At 46.6% G+C, this 23028-nt stretch overlaps 1 protein-coding gene across 2 annotated transcripts in view; it reads left to right on the top strand.

Annotated features, from left to right (window-relative positions):
• ARHGEF4 (Rho guanine nucleotide exchange factor 4) overlaps positions 1–23028 on the top strand; it is a 214391-nt gene that overhangs the window by 174115 nt on the left and 17248 nt on the right. For both annotated transcript variants that reach the window (XM_051848762.2, XM_051848763.2), the window contains one exon: positions 21732–21871. In XM_051848762.2, the coding sequence (XP_051704722.2) occupies positions 21732–21871 (140 nt within the window). The remainder of the gene's footprint in view (positions 1–21731; positions 21872–23028) is intronic.

Genomic DNA, 23028 nt, shown 5'->3' with positions numbered 1-23028 from the left:
TTGCTGGGTCGTATGGTGCGAGTATCCGTATGTTTGATTTTGTAAGAAACTGACAATCTGTCTTCCAAAGTGGCTGTGCTGTTCTGTGCTCCTCCCAGCATCGATCGTGAGCTCGTGTTGTCTACGTCCTTGCCAGTGTTTGGTGTTGTCAGGGTTTTGGATTTAACCGTTATAATCATTGTGTAGTGTATCTCATCCCTAATATCGTGGGATGTGGAGCATCTTTTCATACGCTTCTGTGTCATCTGAATATCTTCTCTGGGGAGGCATCTGTTCAGATCTTTTGCCCATTTTTAAATTGGATAGTTTTCTTATTACTGAGTTTGAGGAGTTCTTTGTATATTTTTGTACACTGGTCCTGTATATGTGTTTTGCAAATCATCCCCTTCCCATTCTCTGGCTTTTCTTTGCACTCTCTTAATGTGCTGCCATTTGTAATAACTCCTTTCTTTTCAGAAAAAATTGTTGCAAACCACATTTTTAAAAATATTTATTTGAATGTCAGAATAACAGAGAAAGAGGGCGATGGGGGGAGAGAGAGAAAAAGAGAGAGGGTGACAGCAAGATCGATCTTCCATCGGCTAATTCTCAAATGGCCACAACAGCCAGAGCTGGGCCAGGCCAAAGCCAGGAGCCTGGAACTCCACCCTGGTCTCCCACATGGGTGGCAGGTCTCCAAGCACTTGGGCCACCATCTGCTGCCTTCCCAGATGCATTAGCAGGGACCTGGATCAGAAGCACAGCAGCTGGGATTCCAGCTGGCACTCCTGTGTAGGACGCTGGCGTTACAAGTGGCTAATCGGCTGCTCTGCCACAACGCCTGCCCTACACACCACATTTTCAAGTGTTGTCTCCCCACCCCCTGGACCCTAATCCTTTGGTTTTTGTTGGATGAATTTTAGGAATGCATTTATTGCATTATAGCTGAACTAACTATATTTGGGATTTTCCATAAAATATTTTAATTTTTTAATAAAAATATAAAAGAAAATTTTCTGTTGCTAAATGTTTGGGTTGGGGGGAGTTGTTTGCTTTTGTAGCTAGGCATTAAACTTTTTTTAAAGAATTATGTATTTGAAAGAGAGAGAGAGGGAGAGACAGAGATAGATCCTCCATCTTCTGGTTCACTCCCCAGATGGCCACAATGGCCAGGGCTGAGCCAGGCCAAAGCCAGGAGCCTGGAACTCCCTGTGGGTCTCCCATATGGGTGGCAGGTACCAAGCACTTGGGCAATCAGCCACTGTCTTCCCTGGCACATTGGCAGAGCAGCCAGGACTCGAACTGGCACTACCATAGGAGATGCTACTGTCATAAGCGACAGCTTAACCTGCAACCCAGCAACGCCAGCCCAGGAATTCTTTATGCTTTTTTTTTATGTTTAGTCAGACTTTGAAGGTTAGTTTGGCAGTATCCAATAAAGGTGAAGTTGGCTCCCTGTCTATTTTAACTAAACTCCTCAGTATGTGCAGGAGGTGACAGCTGCTCACTGATCAATGCTTCAGGGTTTGGTTAGGAAAAGGAAAAAAAGCAAACTGTAGGATACTTGCCATCAGATAGGACATATGTGCATCTGCAAGACACAGATACTAGTGTCTGCAGCTTTGTGTATATACAGGTCTAGCAATATCATAGATAAACGAGAATACACAGAGCACTCTAAGTACCGGCGTGCCCTGCCCCACAGCTGGGCTATGTGTGAGAACTGTCACCGCAGGTGGTTTTGTCATTGTGCAGGTGTCGAGTGTGTACTTCTGCAACCTAAGATGCTTGTGATGTCCTGGGGTGACACCATCTCAGGGGACTCCTCCTTGACTCCAATGGATGACTGTTACAGCCATCGACCTCCTGAGAGAAACTTGGGGTGCTGGCATGAGGGGCGGGGCTTCAGCCTACCTGTAATATTTTGGGGTATCCGTAGCAAATGTGGCAAAATCTTGGCTCTTGCTCAGTCTCTGTCAGGACTACAGGAATACTTTCTTTCCCACTTCCTGTTCTGTATGCCCAGTTTTCTTTCATTGAGTTTATACTTATTGAGCATTTACTAAATGTTGGGTTCTGTTCCGGGTACTTGGGATTCGGTAGTGGATGAGGCACACACAGTACCTGGTCTTCTTGGATTTTACGGAGCTTAAATTGTTTCCAGATTTTAAAATGAGTGCTTGAGCTCGTTTTTCAAATAGATGAACTCGGGAGCTCTTCCCGTTCTAACACTCTGATTGAAATCCATCCTTTTTGGTTCCTCCTTATTCCTGAAAGTGGGCACTTGTGGTTCTTTTGTGTGTACTTTAAAGTGGCAGGGAGGAAAGTCCACCACTTGCTACAAGATCAGCCTCCTCTGATTGGATGGACAGCCTGAAGCAGCTGTCAGTCTGCCCCCTGCATTAGTTTTTTATTTTTTTCAACATGGTTGGTTTAGCTCTTTAGTTCTGCTAGCCCTGTAGTTGCCCTGTGCATCATGTTTTCATGAATGAACAAGTGTGAGCTTTAAGGGTTGCATTGGATGATAGATACTTCTGTGCTCTGACTTAGTCCGAAGACATCAGAGAGCAACAAGCCAGGAACCCTCCTCTGAGCTCCACAGCATCCTCACAGCACAGACAGCACTGGTGATGGGAGCCTTGCTCATGGGACATGCGCTGTTCTGTCTCACTCACCAGCTCTCTGTGGTGGATGGCGGGCTAGGGAGTCAAGGGCCATGTAGCCGGGGGTCCAGGTCATGCTGTGAGACACTACCACTGTGATTTCCACTCCACAGGGATTTTGTACCAAGTGAAATGGTAGGCGTGGAAATTCCTGGCTCATTACCACCTCTGGTAATGAGCCAGAGAAACTGGGTGCCAGTTTCTCTCTTCCTCCTTGGGTAGCAGAGCCGTCTCTCATCATTGCTGCAGTATTCTCTGCTGCTCTTCCAAGCAGCATCCTGGCCAAGGCAGGCATACTCAGCAAGCCCTGGTTGATGGGCACGTGCGTGCTACATTGGGTTCCCAGCAGCACTGGGCCAAGTTGCCTGTGGGCAGGTGCATGAGAACATTCTGGAAACTTGTCTAGACAGACTCGCGGGGTCAGTGAGAAGGCTGATGGCCCAGCCTGCCTCTGAGACTTGAGTGGCGCTCATGTCAGCATTGGGATAATCTTTTCTGATGTCTGACTGAGCCAGCGGTCTGCCTTGCTTTGGACAGTATGTGACAGCAGTTGCTAGAACAATACTAAATTGCAAAAACATTGAGGAGAAAGATCACATTGGACAGCCTCGCCTAGATACTCAAACCTCAGCACAGCCGTGTATCCATCAGCTGATGACTTCGGAGCAGTCCTTTGGGAAGCAGGCTTTGGTGAAATTGATGGGCTTAATTAAAAAGAATTTCACTAGGATACCTGCGCAGTAATGACTTGGAAATATTTGTACAGGGACACACAAGAACTTTTTGCTGAAACAGGACTTTGTAAAACCCCAAGGGCTTGAGAAGCCAAGGGATCATCTTTGCCAGAAAATGGCCATGGAGGAGGAGTCTTTAGCCTGCAGAGCCCCCAAACACTCCCCACCCTGGGGCCAGACTCACCTCTGGGGGAATTGGGGTGGGTGCAGTGTAGGATCGTAGGATTTGGGTCCACCTTGGGAATCAAGGTGTATTTTCTGTGTCTGTTTTGTTTGGTTTTTGCTGACACATTACTGTCAATAATTTATGAGGTACAATGTGATGGTTTTTTTGTGTGTGTGAAAGATTGATTTATTGATTTATTTGAAAGGCAGAGCTACAGAGAGAGGGAGAGACAGAGAAAGAGAGAGAAGTCTTCCATCCACTGATTCACTCTCCAAATGGCCACAACAGCCAGGGCTGAGCCAGGCTGAAGCCAGGAGCCAGAAATTCCATCCTGGTCTCCTACATGCGTGACAAGGGTCTAATTACTTGGGCTATCATCCCCTTCTTTCTCAGACACATTAGTAGAGAGCTAGATTGGAAATGAAGCAACCAGGATACGAACCAGCGTCCGTATGGGATGCTGGTGGTGCAGGCGACAGCTTAACCCACTATGCCACAATGCTGACCTCTCATTGTGATTTCTTTACACATGTATGCAATGTGTAAGGATCAAACCAGGGTAGTTAGCATATCCATCACTTCAAACATTTATCAGTGAAACATTCAAAATCCTCTCTTCTGGCTGTTTTGTCACGTACAGCACATTGTGCTTAACTGTAGTCACCCAACAGACAGAACACCAAAGCCTCTTCCTCCTAACTGTAACTTCTTACTTGTTGATCCCTGGACCCACACACTACTAACAGAACATTCCACGGAATAGCCAGAGAATACACATTCTCCTCCAACAGAATGTAGAATATTCTCAGCACAGATCATAGAGCAAGTCGCAAAGCAAGTCTCGTTTTTTGAAAGATTGAAATCACATCAAGTATATTTTCTCATCATCATGCAATAAAACTAGGAATTAGGACCATGAATATTCCAAGATTCACGGTAGGTGTCTAAAATGGGGGATAATATGCCATGATTCATTCTTACCGTAGATGCTAGCAGTCGCAGCATGCAACTTTCTCTCTTTCCATATTTATCGAGAATGTTCACATTCTCACTTAAAGGAAGCACTATATTGATGCTCTTCAGTGTATTCAAATTACCAACATTGCTGTTCTTGTGCTTTGGGGCCATTATTATGAAAAATAAAAATTACTTGAGCACAGAACCAGGATACATGGCAAACAGATTGATATACAAATTAGAACTTGTGAATTGTTCTGGAATTTTCCCATTTAATATTTTGGTGGCTTTTTAAAGATTTATTTATTTATTTGAAAAGCAGAGTTACAGAGAGGAAGACACACACACACACACACACACACACACACAGATCTTATATCCACGGGTCTCTCCCCAAATGGCTGCAACAGCTGAGGCTGGGCCAGGCTGTAGTTAGAAGCCAAGAGCTTCTTCCGGGTCTCCCATGTGGGTGCAGGGGCCCAAGTACTTGGACCATCTTCTTCTGCTTTCCCAGGCACAATAGCAGGGATCTGGATCGGAAGTGGAGCAGCCAGGACTCAAACCGGTGCCCATATGGGATGCTGGCATCACAGGCAGCACCTAGCCCACTGTACCATGATGCCAGCCCCTCTTTTATGTATTTTTTCCATTTAATATTTTTGGGTTCTGACAGAAGGTAACCAAAATCACGGAACACAAACCTTCAGATAAAAAGAAACTACTGTATGATGCAAAAATCATTTTGCATCAATTTCTCAAGAAATGAATACCAAGTTTACAATCCCTAATGAATTAATGGAACCAATCTATAATATTGTCTGCTAATGTCACCAAAATGACATCCAGACAGTTATGATCTTCTGGTGAAACAGCACCCTCATCAAGTGTTCCTGCCCCAAATAATTTGAACCTGTGTCTGACTGAGCCTCTAGATCTAAATGTTAATTCAGAGGAAAAGCAATAGCACATGAATATGCGAAGTGACACCACAGTGATAAGATCAGCAACACCCAGACTTTGGCAGCTCCACAAATAAGTCAGTTTCCTAGTAGAATAAATTGTAAAAATAAATAAAATGGATGAATGCTGAAACTGCATCCTTGCAGAGCCCTATAGCTTAGCAGTGTCAGGGGCATTTCTGCCGTAGAAATCAAATTCCTGGGGACAGAGCTGTGGCATGGTGGATTAAGCTGCCATCTGCAATGCTGGCATCCTGCATAGGCACTGGTTCAAATCCTGACTGCCCCACTTCCGATCCAGCTCCCTATTAATGGCCTGAGAAAGCAGCAGAGGATGGCCCAAGTGTTTGGCCCCTGCCACCCATGCAGGAGACCCAGAAGAAGCTCCTGGCTCCTGGGTTTGGCCTGATGCAGTCCCAGCCATTGTGACCATTTTGGAAGAGAACCAGCAGATGGAAGATCTCTCTCTGTGTCTCTCCTTTCTCTCTCTGTAACTGTGTCTTTCAAATAAAATAAATAAATCTTCTAAAACATTCAAATTCATATTTGTGCAGCTCAAGCAGATTCTAGGGTGGACAGTATTTTCAAGTTAATTTTTTTTACTTTTTTTTAAGATTTATTTGAAAGGCAGAATGACAGAGAGAGAAAGGAAACAGAGAGCTCTTCTGTTTGCTAGTTCACTGCCCAAGTGGCCGTAACAGCTAGGGCTAGGCAAAATCAGGGCTGAGAGCCAGGAGCCAGGAACTTCTTCCTGGTCTCCCATATGTTTAGCAGGGGCCCAAGGACTTGGGCTATCCTCTGCTGTCTTCCCAGGTGCATTAGCAGGGAGCTGGATTGGAAGAGAATAGCTGGGACTTGAACCAGCACTCCAAAAAACCCCATGCCAGTGTCACAGACAGTGGTTTAACACATGGCACCACAGCACTGTCTCCTCAAATTAATTTTAGACAAGTCTTCAGAAAGAAAAAAAAAAAGTGGGTAAAATAATAGAGCAGAGAGTAGAAGTATATACTTATGTTGGAAACTATGCAACTTGAAGCCAGAAAACTCAGCTTCTGTGTCATCCATGACCTGTAGAATTTCTCTATACAAAATTAAGGAAAAAGCATAATTCACAAAACAGAGGAGTAAATAAAAATGTTTGTTGACAACATGCTGAGTGAAATAAGCCAGTCCCAAAGGGACAAATGTTATATGTTCTACCTGATCTGTGACAACTAACTGAGTACCTAAAAGGAAACCTGATCAATGACTTGATCAACCCTTGTCCTGACTGTTGAGGAAAAGCTATTTTATTATTTTTGGTATTTTATTTTCTATTTAATACCATTGGTTGAACTTTTTACTTAACTCAGATGTTTTAACTTTATTTAAGTGTTTAAATCCAATCAAAAAATGATCCCTGTTAAAAATAAGAGTGGCGGGGGGCACCATGGCTTACCTTGGTTAATCCTCCGCCTGCAGAGCGGCATCCCATATGGACACTGGGTTCTAGTCCCAGTTGCTCTTCTTCCAGTCCAGCTTTCTGCTGTGGTCTGGGAGGGCAGTGGAGGATGGCCCAAGTGCTTAGGATTCTGCACCCACATGGGAGATTGGGAAGAAGCATCTGGCTCCCAGCTTCATATCGGTGCAGTGCTGGTTGTGGCGGCCATTTGGGGGGGGGGGGTGAACCAATGGAAGGAAGGCCTTTCTCTCTGTCTCTCTCTCTGTCTATAACTCTATCTGTCAAATAAATTTAAAAAAAAAATAAGAGTGTGAATAAGAGAGGGAGGCAATGTACGGTTCAGCACACGTTCCCTTGGACTTACCCCTAAGGGTAAAGCTAAAAATCTGCCATGGGACTCCAAATCCCATTAAGTGGGCAGGTAGCAATGCCATCTTACTAGTTAAAGTGATCAGTTTAAGTTCATAACTGATCATAAAGATAGGATTAAGTGTCAAAGAGATCACCTAAATAAGACCAAGTGTCTGCTAAAAATAATTGATAGGATTAAAAAGAAAAAAAAAAAACAAGAATTAAAAAGGAGAGAATGATCCAACATGGGAAGCAGGACAACAGCAGACTCATAGAATGACAAATGCCATAAACAGCACTCTGGCCTCAGGATCAGCCCTTAAGGCATTCGGATCTGGCTAAAAAGCCCGTGAGAGCATTTCAGGCATGGAAAGCCAAGACACTGTGGCAAAAATGAATGAAATGAAAGATCTCTGTAGTGAGATCCCAGTGGAAAGAATGGGCCATCAAAGAAGAAGGTACCTTTCTCTGAAGTGAGGAGTGAGCTTCCACTTTGATTATGGCTTTGTCTAAATAATTTCGGAGTTTGTGGACTCAAGAGGCTTCCATAGCCCTGGCAGCTCATGACAACAGCCTCAGGAGATTACTGACGTCATAAATAAGAGTGTCAATTGTTAAATCAACAACAGGAGTCACTGTGCACTTGCTCCTTATCTAGGATGTCTGTCCTTAATGTGTTCTACTATGAGAATTAACAGTAAAACTAGTCTTCAAACAGTACTTCATATTTTATGTGTCTGTGGGTGCAAACTGTTGAAATCTTTACTTAGTATAGAGTTAATCTTCTGTATCTAGAGATAATTAAAAATGAACCTTAATGAAGAATGGGATGGGAGAGGGAGTAGGAGGTGGAATGGTTTGGGGGTAGGAGGGTGGATATAGGTGGAAGAAATGCTATAATCCAAAAGTTGTACTTATGACATTTATATTTATTAAATAAAAGCTTTCTATTAAAAAAGTTTGTTGAATCCTAATCTGAAAGATTTAGATAGCATTTTCTTGATGGTTAAGAAACAATAAGGTACTTTCGACTTTGTTTTTTCAGTTCTCTGCCTTCCAATGTCAGCCTGCTAACCCCACCCCAGGTTATTCTGTGTCACCGGTGTTCAAGCCCAGGAATTTTATGGGATCCATTTTGACGAGGAGAGAGAAATAGCCTTGAGCAAGTCTGCTTTATCTGTCTTAAAAGATATGTGCATTTGAACAGACGGGCTCAGAGTTGATAGGAAAAGGGATGGCAGCAAAAGCAAAGCAAAATGCAATTTCTGGAAGGTCTGTGCATTTCCAGCAAGGTTACAGAACTTGAGCTCCTTGAATGTCAAGACCTGAAGCCACAATGGTGCTCTTAACATCCACTGTAGTGGTCTCCAGTGGCTTCTGCCAACATTGGTCAACTCCAGTTGGTCAGGAACCTGTTGGAGCTGAAGTGGAGCAGGGGCAGGAATGGAAAGGTGGCCGGAATGGCAGCAGGCTTAGGAGGCCATGGTGAGGACTTGGGCTTTCACCCCGTTAGCTGGGAGCCCTTGCAGATCTTGGGCAGAGGAGTGGTGATCTTACCAAAGACCTCGCTGGCTATCGTGTGGAGGAGGACAAAGGCTCAGACAGAGCTGTGTGTCACTCCACAGATGGGAGCTGCAGAAGGGGTCAGTGGTGGAGGGATGAGCATAGTTGGATTCAGGACAATAAAGACAGAGAAATGGACAGGGCCTATGAGGACACAGCAGAGCCAAGGATAGCTCCACGAGTTGGGTTCTGAGCAAGTGACAGAAGGTAGTCGTCAGGTGTTGCGATCTGGACCCCTGTGGGCTGAGCAAGTGTGGGTTGTAGCCAGGTTTCAGCTTGGGGCAGATGAAAGTCAAGGTGCCTTCCAGGCGCCCCAGCTGGCGATGGAAACGCAGTTCCCTGGGTGGTGGTGCAGGGGTGGGGGGGCAGGTATCCATTCCCCTGACAGCATGTGACAGTTTGCATTTCAGTTCTTGTTTATTTAACCGCCATGGGAAGCAGTGATGGCAGGACAATAATATCCAAATATCCGAATGTGACCCCAAGCCTGGCTGTGTCAGGCAGAAGATTAACTCCCAGGGAAATCGTAGTGGAGTCACCTGTTCCTGCAGAATCAAGGGCAGAAGGCCGTTGTGCAGTTGACTGTGGCTGGGATTTCATCCCCACGTTCCGGATTCGAGGCAGATATAGAATCCACCATCCTCAGGACCCATGAACAACTGTTCTGATCTGAGAAACTGTAACCATTGTGAACAAATTGATTGAATAACCAGCCCCAGCTGTTACGGGGCGCTCGTGACCAACAGGATGTCCAGTTACTAAATGCTGCTGCTCAGGACTGACAGCTTCAGAAGGAGGGGGCACGAGGGGACTCCCGGCAGCATTTGTGTAAGAGGGAAGTGGCTCCTTCAAGAGTAGTGCAAAACCTAAGGCCCCCACAGTCCTTCCCATCTGCAGTGGTCATCCCTCTATCCACAGCGGACAGGGGACAGCACCCTCTGCAGATTCCCAAATCCAGGGTTGCTCAAACCCCTTCTGTAAAATGCCGTAGCTCATACGTAGAACCTGTGCAGAGCTTTGTGTCCATTTGAGTTTTGCTGTGGTTTTCATTTTTTCATTTCCTTGGTGACCGTGGTAGTGACCGTATTTTCACATGTTTGGTGATTTCTATATCTTTTAAAAAATATCTTTAAATGTATTTAGTTGAGAGGCAGAGAAGGAGACAGCAAGCTGCAATTAGATGGTTTACTCCCCCCAGATACCTGCAATGGCTGGGACAGAGCGCTGTCGGCTAAGGCTGAGGGCTAGGAACTCTCCAGGTCTCCCACGTGGGTGGCAGGAATCCAATCACTGGAGTCATCACCACTGCCCGACAGGGTCTGCATTAGCAGGAGGCTGGATCAGGAGCCAGATGTGGGTATCAACCTCAGATGCTCTGGTATAGGGTACAGGCATCTTAATGAGCATCCAAACCATAGGCCAAATAGCTGCCCACACCCCCTACCCATGAATTTTTTTGTGTGTTTTAGCATTTATTTCTTTTTTTATTTTTCCATAAGCACTCCAAGTTTAGGTCAGTGAGAAATTATTTTATTTTATTTTATTTATTTATTTTTTTTGACAGACAGACTGGACAGTGAGAGAGAGAGACAGAGAGAAAGGTCTTCCTTTGCCGTTGATTCACCCTCCAATGGCCGCCGCGGCCAGTGCGCTGCAGCCAGTGCACCACGCTGATCCGATGGCAGGAGCCAGGTACTTATCCTAGTCTCCCATGGGGTGCAGGGCCCAAGCACTTGGGTCATCCTCCACTGCACTCCCTGGCCACAGCAGAGAGCTGGCCTGGAAGAGAGGCAACCGGGACAGAATCCTGTGCCCCGACCGGGACTAGAACCCAGTGTGCCGGCACCGCAAGGCGGAGGATTAGCCTAGTGAGCTGCGGCGCTGGCCCGAGAAATAATTTTAATCAAAGAAGTATACATTTTCTTCCCACATATCCTGCTTTGTGTTAGGAAATGACATTGTAATCTATTTGACCACAAGGAGACCGTTACAAAATATTTACAGGAAAATATTGAAAAGAACTCCAACATGAAAGACAAGATAAAAAAGCTGATTTTTTTTTCGGGACTTTCTACTCCAGTGCCCACCACACACAAGAAGAGAGTCAGACACATTGGTAGCTAAGATTCCCCTGATCACAGATTTCCCCAAGAGCTGGAGAGGGGAAGAAAAGGGATGAAGTGTTGCTGTGACAGGGAGTGGGTGTTAGCAGCTCTGCTTCAGGAGCCAGTCGATTCTGAACAAAGTCCCCTCTGCCACATGCAGTAACTCTGAGCCCAGCTAGCCTTGAGGCTATTCCCCGCATGGAATTAGAAAGCACCCCCAATGGGAGCAGCCGTGCACCCCAGTTAGGCAAGAGCCTGTCTCTCCACGGGCCGCTTTTGTGAACACAAGCCTGCTCTGGCATCAGAAGCTGTCCCAGTAGCCCTTCCACCTCTTTCCTGAAAGCTTTGTAAACATCATCCTCAGTTTGCACTGACACAGGAGCACCAGAACCAGATTTGGGGGCTGCTTTTGCAAGAGGCACAGCAGAGTCACCCTCTGACTTTTTGGGGGAGCAGCAGTAGCCCCTTTATTCTCCCCCACATACCCTTCTCACAGTGGGCGCAACTCGAGGACTTCCTGCCTTGGGATGAGTGATCTGTGGCTTGGCACAATGGCTACGCTGGCATCACCCACCCTGGGTCGCCGAATCAAATTGGGTGGGACGCTGAAGACCCCCAGGGTTCAACAAGGGAGCTGGTGGGAGAAGCCCAGGTGGGGCAGATCCAAGTAGAGGCACCAAAGTGGGCACATCCTGCCTGGGTGAGGTGGGAAGATGGGCCTGGGGGAGGTCAGTGTGGAGGGGGGAGCCAGCCTGGTGGTGGTCCTGGAGGTATAGGTTGGGATAAAGACTCTGGGAGTCTTTATCCTCAGGAATGGAGGAGCCCCTGCAGGTGGTCCAGGAAGCCAGTAGGGTGGAGCAGGTGGCGGGGAGGAGGATGGAGGTGGAGCTGCCGCTGGGAAGATGTGGTGTGTCATCCAAGTGGGAAGCTTTCTGTGCTGTTTTGGCTATTGCTCCTCGGCTACAGAATCTTCTTCACCATCATTCTCTGGAAATTCCTCTACTTCCCGTCTGCCCCTCAAGGCTTCCCTGGCTGCCACTCGAAGCATCGTGGCTTAAAGAGGGGTCGGCTCCTTGGGTCTTCTTTTTCTGCCTTGACTTTCCAGATGTATCAGCAAATCATACACTCAGACCTGGGGTGTTTTTGATTGTACACAGACTCAGCCCTGTCGCTGCGGCTGTCTGATCTCTCAGTGTCGCTGTCACCAGTGCTGTCATTATGCTTGTCTTGGTCTGTGTCCTCAGGACAGCTGACATCCTCACTTGTGCTGCAAACACTGTTGTCAGGACCCCGCTGAGCAAGGGTGTCTCTGCCTGGCCTATGGGGGGTGGGGAAGATCCCGGGCAACACCCACTTTATGTCTGTAGGAACCAGAGGAGGAGGTGGGCCTGGGGGAGGGCCAGGAGGTGTTCTGCCAATGGGGGCATATGTAGCACATCGTGTCCAAGTACAGAAACTGTCCAGTGCAATGGCTTAAGTTGCCACCTGTGACGCCGGCAGAGTCCCGGCTACTCCACTTCCAACCCAGCTCCCTGCCCAAGAACCTGGGAAACAGCAGAGGATGGCCCCAAGTGCTTGGGCCCCTGCCACCCACATTGGAAACCTAGATGGTGTTCTGGGCTCCTGGCTTTCATCTGGCCGTTGTGGCCATCTGGGGAGTGAACCAGCAGATAGAAGATCTCTCTCTGTGTCTCTCCCTCTCTATATACATAGTATAACTCTAGTTCCAAAGAGAAACTGCCCGAGTTGGAGGGCCGTAGGCTGAAGTTTTCTCGAGGGTGGGGTTGCTGGGCACCAGCAAGGGGCGTATCTTGGATCTGGATGTCGGAAGGAGCATGCGGCATCTCTGGCATCTGCTAGGTGCCCTGCACAGCAGCACCGCGGGCCATGCTGAGCCCAGTTGTCTTCATATTCTAGCTCTGGCATCCTTCAGTCTTTGTAGGTAGCTGCATTCTCTTTTCCGGGGAGTCCGGGAGGATGATCAGAGGGCTTGTCCAGATTGGCGTGCATATCTTCCAGTGCTTTCTCGTTGAACTGCAGCCACTGCACCGGGTTCGACTCTGTTTTGTCCAGCTCCTCGTGTCCTAGATGATCGGCCGGAGACCCCTCAGCTTGTGTTGTGTTGTGTGTTCTCTTTTAGCTCTCGCTTCAGGGCAAACTTTCAGGCTTGGTCCACAGGCTTCCTAAATCCTCCCTCTTGGTGGAGGACACAGCGCTCTGTCGCTTGCTGACAGTCTGTGTGGTTTACTTGTTTGTTAACAGAAAGAAAGGAACACTTCCACTGGGCTCTGAGCACTGTAAAGGAATGGGGAGGGGGGTGACTCCTGGCTTCTTTTACTCCAGAGGGGTCTTCACCTCTGCCTCTAGATCTCCCACCCAGCCCCTGCCGTCTTCAAACCTCATGTCCCTGCGCCATCCTTATGTCACTGCCCCTCCCAGATATTTAAGTCATCTCTAGATGACTGATAATACCTAATGCAATATAAATGATATGTAAATAGCTGTTACCATGTGCTGTTTAGGGAATAATGACGAAAATCTGTACGTGTTCAATACAGATGCCATTTGTTCTCCATCTATTTTTGATCCTTGGTTGAATCCTGAAATGTGGAACCCAGGGATATAAAGAGCTGACTGTATATTTATTTGTATTTGTAGTTTAAAAGATGTAACTATATACTAGACAATTATTTAAAAATAAGCTGGAGATGGGGCCAGTGTTGTGGCCCAGTCCTGCGATGCCAGGATCCCACATCGGAGTGCTGGTTTGAATCCCAGCTTCTCCGTTTCTGAGCCTACTTCCTGCTGATGCACCTGGGAGGCAGTGCATGATGCCTCAAATATTTGAGTTCCTGAAACCCAAGTGGGAGGACTGGATGGAATTCCTGGCTCCTGGTTTCGGCCTGGTCCAGCCCTGGGTCAATGTGGCCATTTGGGGAGTGGGCTAGCAGATAGAAGATTCTCTATCTCTATCTCTCTATCTCTGTATTTAAAATAAATAAAAATCTTTCAAAACAAAAGAGGTTGTAGATAGACTGCATGTATTTTTGAGATGTGCAGATCTTCCTAAGAGGTCAGCTAGGACACATGTGGGATGCAGAGAGCAGTGAGCAGTGACAGCTCTGCTGTGATGTGAGGACTTATTAACGTTTGGAAAGTTACTTCAGCCTGTATTGGTTCAACCTGCATAAGCAACGTTGCAGGTTTGAGACAACCTCCAGATGAAGCAGAGCTGTCTTTAGATGCCCAAGATTGTCCCGTTGTGTTTAACATGAGCAGTCTGCACACTAACAGAGAGATGCTGTCTCCTTTTAGAAGCCTTGTTTCTTTTAAACAACTGGCTAAGCTCTAATCTACCATGAACAGTCATGGCAGGCTTTGGGGCTTTTAAATAATTTTTGTGGCAAAAATGATTGTTGGAGTCATTATTTTATTGTATTGCAGAGCTCTGGGATGGAAATTAGGAACAGTATCATTAAAGCAATGTGAGACCTAATTGCATTATACCATAGAGTACTGTTTTGATTTGCCAAAACTTGCAGTTTGATAAAGATGCTGCCTTCTGTGAATTTTTACACAAGTCCAAGATCTAGAATGTTCTCTAGCAGGGTGGCTCTGTGCAGTGAAAAAAATCACAGCCATCATCTGAATTCTACAGCAGCCTAAACGTAGAGGGACAGCTGTTCCCCTCCTCGGCACTTTACACTCCCCTGACATAAGAAAACAGTGTGTTAAAAATCATGTTGCCCTGAAGGCTTCCTGGTCTGGCCGAAAGGCTGTGAGAGCATCTCAGGCATGGAAAGCCAAGACTCTGTGACAAAAAAATTTCCTACATGGAGGATCTCTGTGAGACCTCAGAGGAATGAAAAGGTCATCAAAAAAGGAGACACTGTTCTCTGAAGGGAAGAGAGAAGATCCACTTTGCTTATGGCTGTGTCCAAATACCGATGGAGTCTATGGTCACAGAAGGCTGCCATAGCCTTGGCAGCCCATGGCAAGAACCTCAGATGATCATTGATGTCATGAATAAGAGTGTTAATTGTTAAAGGAATAACAGAAGTCACTCTGCACTTGCTCCCCATGTAGGACCTCTGTCCCTACTGAATTGTAATATGAGAATCCACTGCAAATTCTCTCCCTAAACTGTACTCTATATGTTGAGTGTGGGCATGGGGTCAAATTGTTGAAGTCTATGCTTAGCATGGAGTTGGTCCTCTGTATATAAAGTCAAACTAAAAATGAACAATAATGAAGAAGGAGATGGGAGAGGGAGATGGAGGTGGGATGGGAGTTGGAGGGAGTATGGGGGAAAGAACCACTATATTCCTAAAGTTGTATCTATGAAAAAATGCATTCATTAAATAAAAACTAAAAAAAAATCATGTTGCACTTGCTGCTAAAGCATGACACGGCACATTTTTTATGAAAGTACATTTTGAAGATATTTTTTATTTATTTGAAAGTTAGAGTTACACAGAGAGAAGGAGAGACAGAGAGAGAGGGAGACGAAGACAGGAGCCAGGAACTTCTTCCTTCCCACGCAGGTGCAGGGGCTCAAGGACTTGGGTAATCTACTGCTTTCCCAGGCCATAGCAGAGAGCTGGATTGGAAATGGAGCAGCTGGGACTTGAACCGGCGTCCATATGGGATGCCAGCACTACAGGCGGCAGCTTCACCTGCTATGCCACAGCACTGGCCCCTGAAAGTACATTATGAAGTAATTGTGTGACCACAGAACATCTCTCTTATTCGTGAACACCTGCCCATTAACTGATTGCCCGGGTATTTCATTTTTTAAAAAAGGATTTAGTTATTTATTTGAGAGGCCAAACCACAGAGAGAGAGACAGAGATATCTTCCATCCTCTGGTTCACTCACCAAATGACCACAATGGCTGGAGCTGAGCGGATCCAAAGTCAGGAGCCGGGAGCTTCCTCCAGGTCTCCCACGCAGATGCAGGGGCTCAAGGACTTGGGTCGTCTTCTACTGCATTCCCAGGTTGTAGCAGAGAGCTAGGTGGGAAGTGGAGCAGCCAGGTCTCAAACCGGCACCCATATGGGATGCTGGCGCTTCAGGCCAGGGTGTTAATCCGCTGCGCCCACAGCGCCAGCCCCTACTTCATACTTTTAATGATACGGCATCACCTGCTGATTAGCAAGGTGCACAGGGTAACTCATGGGGGAGGAGGCAGGGAGCAGAATGTGGGAGAAACAAGGGGTGCCCTGATGGTGCAGGCAAAGCAGCTAGGTCCTTGCAGGCAGAGGGTGTGGGTGCTGGCAGAGGGAGATGGCCCAAGCAGAGGGCCGGTCCCTGGAGGGGGCAGGTGGAGCAGTTGGAGTCCTGACCCTGCTGCAGTTATCTGAGAGAGCCCAGCACGTGTTTTACTTCTGGGAGCCGCGCAGCCTCCATGAAAGTCTTGTGCCTGCCAGTGTCTCCTTTCGGGGGTGGGCGTGCGTCAGATGTGACATTGTGCGTTCTCAGAAGAAGGTGTCTTCCTCCCACCAGTCAGAGTACTGGGAGACAGGGGTGGCTAGAAGAGAAGTTCAAGGTGTTTGTCACAAGGAAACCCTGCGAGGGAAGCCGTGGAGTGTGGAGGACTCCAATTGGGGGCTGCTGATGTCATTGAGTGTTCGCTGTCAAATGAGCAAACTTCTCAAAAGCTGAAATTAGACTTTTGTGCGAGCTAGAACCAAAACTCTCGAGCCACGCTGACTAAATATGGTCTGGGATAAGGGACCCTGAGGAAATCTGAACAAAGCGTGGACTTCAGCGAATCCTCAGGTATTGGTTCGCTGGTGTAAAAATGCACCATATGGAATTGGGATCTTGATAACAGGGGAGTCTGCGAGTAGGTGTATGGGAACTCTTTTCTAAATTAACTCTGTTCTAAAAAACAAATGTCTATTAATAATGTACTTTTTAGTAGAGTAATTTTATTTATTTATTTACTTGCTTGAGAGGCAGTTACAGAGAGAGAGAGGGAGAGACAGGGAGAGGTCGTCTGTCTGCTGGTTTACTCCCCAAATGATCATAATAGCCAGAGCTGCCCCGATCCAAAGCCAGAAGCCTGGAGCTTCTCCCAGGTCTCTCTGCTTCTGGGCCCAGATGCTGTCCCCATCACCTGCAACACTTCAGCACCGCACCCCTCCCAGCCCCCCTGCATGTCACTTCCTCAACCCTGGCTTCTGACACCACCACTTGAAAGCTTTTAAGTCCCCTAATTTCTGCCAGGATCTTCGTGTTGCAACCAAAGAGCCTAGTGTGGGGACCAGTGCTGTGGCATAGCAGGTAAAGCCACCACTTGTAATGCCAGCTTTCCATATGGGCGCTGGTTCATGCCCTGGCTGCTCCACTTCTGATCTAGCTTACTGCTAATGGCCTGGGAAAGCAGTGGAGGATGTTTTTTGCTAAGAGTTTTATAGTTTTACCTTTTATATTGACATCTTTGAATTAATTCTTGTACATGTATAGAGTCCAACTTCATTCTATTGCACTTGGAAATCCGGTTTCCCAACAACATTTGTTAAAACTACTATTTTTCCTTCATTGAACATCTTGGTGCCTTTGTCAAAAAACAATTGATAACTGTGAGGGTTAATTTCTGGGTTCTTATTGTATTCCATTGGTCTTCATCTCATCTCCATCCTTATGAGAGTACTATATTGTTTTGATTACTGTGGCTTTATAGTAACCTTTGAGAGCAGGAAAAATGGATCCTATAATTTTGTTCTTTTTGTTTCTCCAATTTGGGCTTCTTAGGGTCCCTTGAGACATCACGTGCATTTAAGGGTTCACTTTTCTATTTGTGTAAAGTGCTATTCAAATTTTTATAAGAATGCCTCAGTGGGCAGATTGCCATGATCTTGTTCTCATCTTAAATGTATTAAGTCTTCCATTTGCTTTGATTTTCTTTAAGCAATATTTTATAGTCTTCGATACACAAATCTATTGCTGCCCTGGTTAATTTTGTTTTTTGCTAAGTATTTCATTATTTTTGATGGATTTTTTAAAAACATCCCTTTTAGAGAGAATGATCCAACATGGGAAGCGAGATACACAGCAGACTCATAGAATGGCAGATGCCCTAAACAGCACTCTGGCCTCAGAATCAGCCCTTAAGGCATGAGGATCCAGCTGAAAAGCCCATGAGAGTATTTCAGGCATGGAAAGCCAAGACACTCTGGCAAAAAAAAAAAAAAAAAAAAAAAACACAAAACCTAAATGAAAGATCTCCGCGAGTGAGATCCCAGTGGAAAGAACAGGTCATCAAAGAAGGTGGTACCTTTCTCTGAAGGGAGGAGAGAACTTCCACTTTGACTACGACCTTGTCTAAATATGATCAGAGTTGGTGAACTCGAAAGACTTCCATAGCCTTGGCAACTCATGACAACAACCTAGGGTGATTACTGATGCCATAAACAAGAGTGCCAATTTGTTAAGTCAACAACTGGAGTCACTATGCACTTACTCCACATGTAGGATCTCTGTCCTTAATGTGCTGTACATTGTGATTTAATGCTATAACTAGTACTCAAACAGTATTTTTCACTCTGTGTTTCTATATGGGTGCAAACTGTTGAAACCTTTACTTAATATATGCTAAACTGATCTTCTGTATATAAAGAGAATTGAAAATGAATCTTGATGTGAATGGAAGGGGAGAGGGAGCGGGAAAGGGGAGGGTTGTGGGTGGGAGGGAAGTTATGGGGGGGGAAGCCATTGTAATCCATAAGCTGTACTTTGGAAATTTATATTCATTAAATAAAAGTTAAAAAAATTAAAAAATAAAGAAACATCCCTTTTAGGTTGCTCATTGCAAATATGTAGAAACAAAACTGATTTTTTGCATGTTGATTTATATTCTGCAGCTTTGTTAAATTTATTTGTTAGCTCTAACTATTTCATTGGGGTTTCTCTATGGTTTTCCATTTATAAAATCATGTCGTCTGCAAATGAAGATAGTTTTATGTCTTCTTAAAAATATTTTATTTATCTGCATTTTATTTGAAAAGCAGAGGCACAGGAATAGAGACAGAGAAAAAGACACAGAGAGATCTTCCATGTGATGGTTCATTCTCCATTGCCAACAACAGCCAGGTCTGGGCCAGGCTGTGCCAGAACGTAATCCGGGTCTCCCATGGACTTGAGTCATTGCCTGCTGCTTCCCAGCATATGCGCTAGCAGGAAGCCAGGTCAGAAGCTGGATACCTGAGAGCTGAACCCGGCACTCTAATAGGGATGTGGGCGTCCCACGTAGCTGCCGTGCCACACTACAGCCCCTACGTCTTCTGCTTGGGTTCAGATGTCTTTGATTTGTTTTTATTGCCTTTCAATCTCACTGGAGCTTACTTTAATATGATGATTAGAATAAGAGAACACGGACATCCTGTGCCCAATCTTAGGGCAAAAGTTTTCAGTCTCTCACCGTTTGACATGATGTCAACTGTTAACTTTTCAGATAAGTCTTTAAATGTTAAGGACATTCCCCTCCACCCCTAATTTATTGAATTTTTTAACCATGAAAAGGTGTTGAAAGTTGTCAGTACTTTTTCTGCATCAATTGAGATATCCATATATTTTTCTTAATTAATGTGATATAATGATTCATTTTCATATGTTGAACCATCCTTACATTCCAGCAATAAACCCTTTTTGGTTATGATATATAATCCTTGTGATAGGCTGTTGAATTCTGTTTGCTGGTGTTATGTTGAATGGTTTTAAACCTGTATTCATAAGGGACATGCATCTGTAGTTTTCTTTTTGTTGTAGTTTCTTGGTCTGGTTTTGTTATCAGGGTAATTCTAGTCTTATAGAGTAAGTTAGGCAGTATGAAAAAGTTTGAGAAGAACTAGTATTAATTGTTTAAATGTTCGGTGTTATTCACTACCAGGTAGTAGAAGCCTTCTGGTCCTAGGTTTTCTTTGTTGGCAGATTTTGGTTACTCATGCAGTCTCCTTACCAATTGTAGGTCCATTCAGCTTGTCTATTTCTTCTTGAGTTAGTTTTGGAAGATTATGCATTTCTAGGAATTTTCATTTTGTCTGCTTTTTTTTTTAAAGAATTATTTTATTTATTTGAAAGACAGTGTTACAGAGAGAGGTAGAGACAGAGAGAGAGGTTTTCCATCCGCTCCCCAGATGGCCGCCACGGCCGGAGCTGTGCCAATCCAAAGCCAGGAGCCAGGAGCTTCTTCTGGGTCTCCCATGTGGGTGCAGAAGCCCAAGGACTTAGGCCATCTTTTACTGCTTTCCCAGGCCACAGCAGAAAGCTGGATTGGAAGAGGAGCAGCCGGGACTAGAACCAGCGCCCATATGGGATGCCGGCGCTTCAAGCCAGGGCTTTTAACCCGCTGCATCATAGTGCCGGCCCCAATAAAAATAAATCTTAAAAAAAAAAGTTCACAGAAAATGGAACTAAAAGGGAAGTTTATTTTGGTTTATTTATTTGCCTAGGCATGCCACGCAAGTCCCCAAAGGTATTTTACCAATTTAGGCTCCCAATAGTGGTGTGTGAATGTTTCCATAACTCTGTGTCCTAGCCAATACTTGGGACTGGCATAGTCAGACCTTTTAAGTTTTGAGAGGCTAATGGGTATGAAATTGTACCTTATTGTGGTTTTAATTTACATTTCTGATCGCCAACAAGTTGAGTGCCTTATATGGTTTATATTGGTTGTATAATCCAGGGAGCTGGATTGGAAGTGGAGCAGCCAGGACTCAAACTGGTGCCCATACTGGATGCTGGTATCACATGTGGCGGCTTTACCTGCTATGCCACACCTAGAAGTTGACATCCTAGTCACACATGGAGCAATGATTTTTTTTCCCCGAGTGGTAGAAAGTCTTGGCTGTTAATGGTTCGTGACTTTCCAAAGGGCTGCATTACATGAGCAATGCACTATCCACCAGTGGGATTAAAATTTCACTGGGGACACTAGGAGATCAGGACACCAATGTGCAGAAGGCTCCTGAGCAGGCCTAGAGAAACTCCCAGACACCTGCAAGGAAGCATGGGGATGCGCCTGCGCCAGCGCGGGACGCAGCGTGCTCCGGTCCAGCCGTGCAAGGGGAATCATTTGTGAAACACTAGACTGAGCGTCGGTGAAAACGAGACCACACAACTGTACCGGCCATTGCGGGAGGACGGCCAGAGAAGAGTTCCTGAATGGCTGCGTTTCTGTAGCCTCAAAACCAGGCACTACTGGACAGAAATTAGCACCGAAACAGACACGAGCGTGGGAAGGATTTACAGAATGTTCCAACTGTTGGGTGCCTGTGAAGGCGAGAGATGACACTGAGACTGCAGTGGGCCTACGCAGGGCATAGTCTAAGATTCTGGAGTTTTGCTTAAGCAGCATTCTAGGGACCAGGACCTTCCACTGCTTTCCCAGGCCATAGCAGAGATCGGGATAGGAAGTGGAACAGCCGGGACTTGAACCGGCGCCGACATGGGATGCCGGCACTGCAGGCGGCGGCTTTACCCACTACGCCACAGTGCCGACCCTCTAGCATTTTCTTTAAGGGCCTGTCCAACAGCTAACACACTGGAAAATAGTTTGTACTGAAGGCCCTGGGAACAGATCCTGAGCCTGGAGCTGCAGCTCATCTTTGTGTTTTGGGATCTTCTGGTCGTTCTGGGCTCCGTGGCGGGTGACTGGCGGGGTCGTGTGAGCCAGCAGGTGCATTCTTGCCACATTCCCGCAGGCAGCAGGAGCCTCTCACGGGAAGGGGAGGGGGAGTCGGCTCTGAGACTTTGTTCTGCCTGCTGCGCCTCTGCCCTCCCCTGCCAGCTGCTGTCTCTCTTTCAGCCATGCCCGATGGAGTCCTGGACACAGTTGTCCGCGCTGATGAGGCGGGGAGCGAGGAGGACCTGTATGAGGACCTGCACGGTTCCAGCCACCACTACAGCCACCCTGGAGGGGGCGGTGAGCAGCTGGCCATCAATGAGGTAGGGTCACAGCTGAGCGGGTGGAGGAGAGAACCAGGGCGGGACTTGACCGCAGGCCTGATGGTCAGGGGGGCTCCTGTTGCACTGTTGCCGGCCAGATGTGCACAGCTGTGTTCCAGAACAGACGGCAGCGGTGCCACCGGGCCCACAGCGCAGCTGCAGCCGGTGGTGTCCCGAGCAGAGTCTGTCCAAACGGTGGGGTCCCCTGTGCCCTCATGGAGTCCGCGGGTAATGGGCGGAGCAGGCACACTGTCCCCGCAGGCTCACCGGCATACCCCCGCCCCCTTCAGCAAAGCCGGCCTGGCTGGAGAAGACTGCGTGGTGCGCGGGGAGGGGGAAGGGTGGGGGCGGGGTTTCCAGCACTCCAACAAGTAGCCCGGGCAGACTGGGGGACAAAGCCAGTGAAACCAATTTTCTCCCACGGACACCAAGAGCTCAGAAGTGTGCAGTTGCTATGACAACCATATGCCAGTTACCATTTTTTGCTGTTCCTTCAGAGCGGAGGAAGGAGCAAACCCCATCTGGATAGAACTGGAGTCCCATCCCAGCTTCTCCTTTCACTTTCTCCAAGGAGAGAGAAGCGTGGGGCTTTCGGGCTTCTCTCCTGCTGTCTCCAATCCTGGGCTCTTGCACTCCTTTCTTGAATGGGTGGACACAAGAGAGAGTTTAACCAAACATGCAGAACAAGCGCCAACCCCCACCCCATACCCCCCAGTCCTTTCTGCTCCATGAAAACCGGAGCCTAACAACGCAGATCTTGCCACACTTGCCACACTCGGACACTTTCCTCCAGAGGGGATCGATTGCCAAAAAAAAAAAAAAAAAAAAAAAATCGGCCTTTAGTGAATGCATGCTTGGGAACTTCTCAGAAACCAGAGCGGAACAGGGGTCCTCCTCATCCGCACAGCACAGCGGTGGAGCCCAGGGCCAGCCAGTCCGCTCTGCATAATGACCTACAACAGTCATTAAATAATGCTTCAGGGAAAACCCTTGTTGCATAGCGAATACAGTGCAAATAAGTCTTTTCAACAAATGAAACTGTTAAGTGCCTCTCATGAGCTACAGTACACAGGAGGGGCTCTTCAAAAAGTTCATGGAAATGCATATTATGAAAAGGTGTGCATGGGCTTCAAACGTGTTTTGCACCAAAATACACT

The sequence above is a fragment of the Oryctolagus cuniculus genome, chromosome 3 (assembly GCF_964237555.1).
Source record: "Oryctolagus cuniculus chromosome 3, mOryCun1.1, whole genome shotgun sequence".
NCBI lineage: Eukaryota > Metazoa > Chordata > Mammalia > Lagomorpha > Leporidae > Oryctolagus > Oryctolagus cuniculus.
This window is presented reverse-complemented; position numbering and strand designations above follow the sequence as displayed.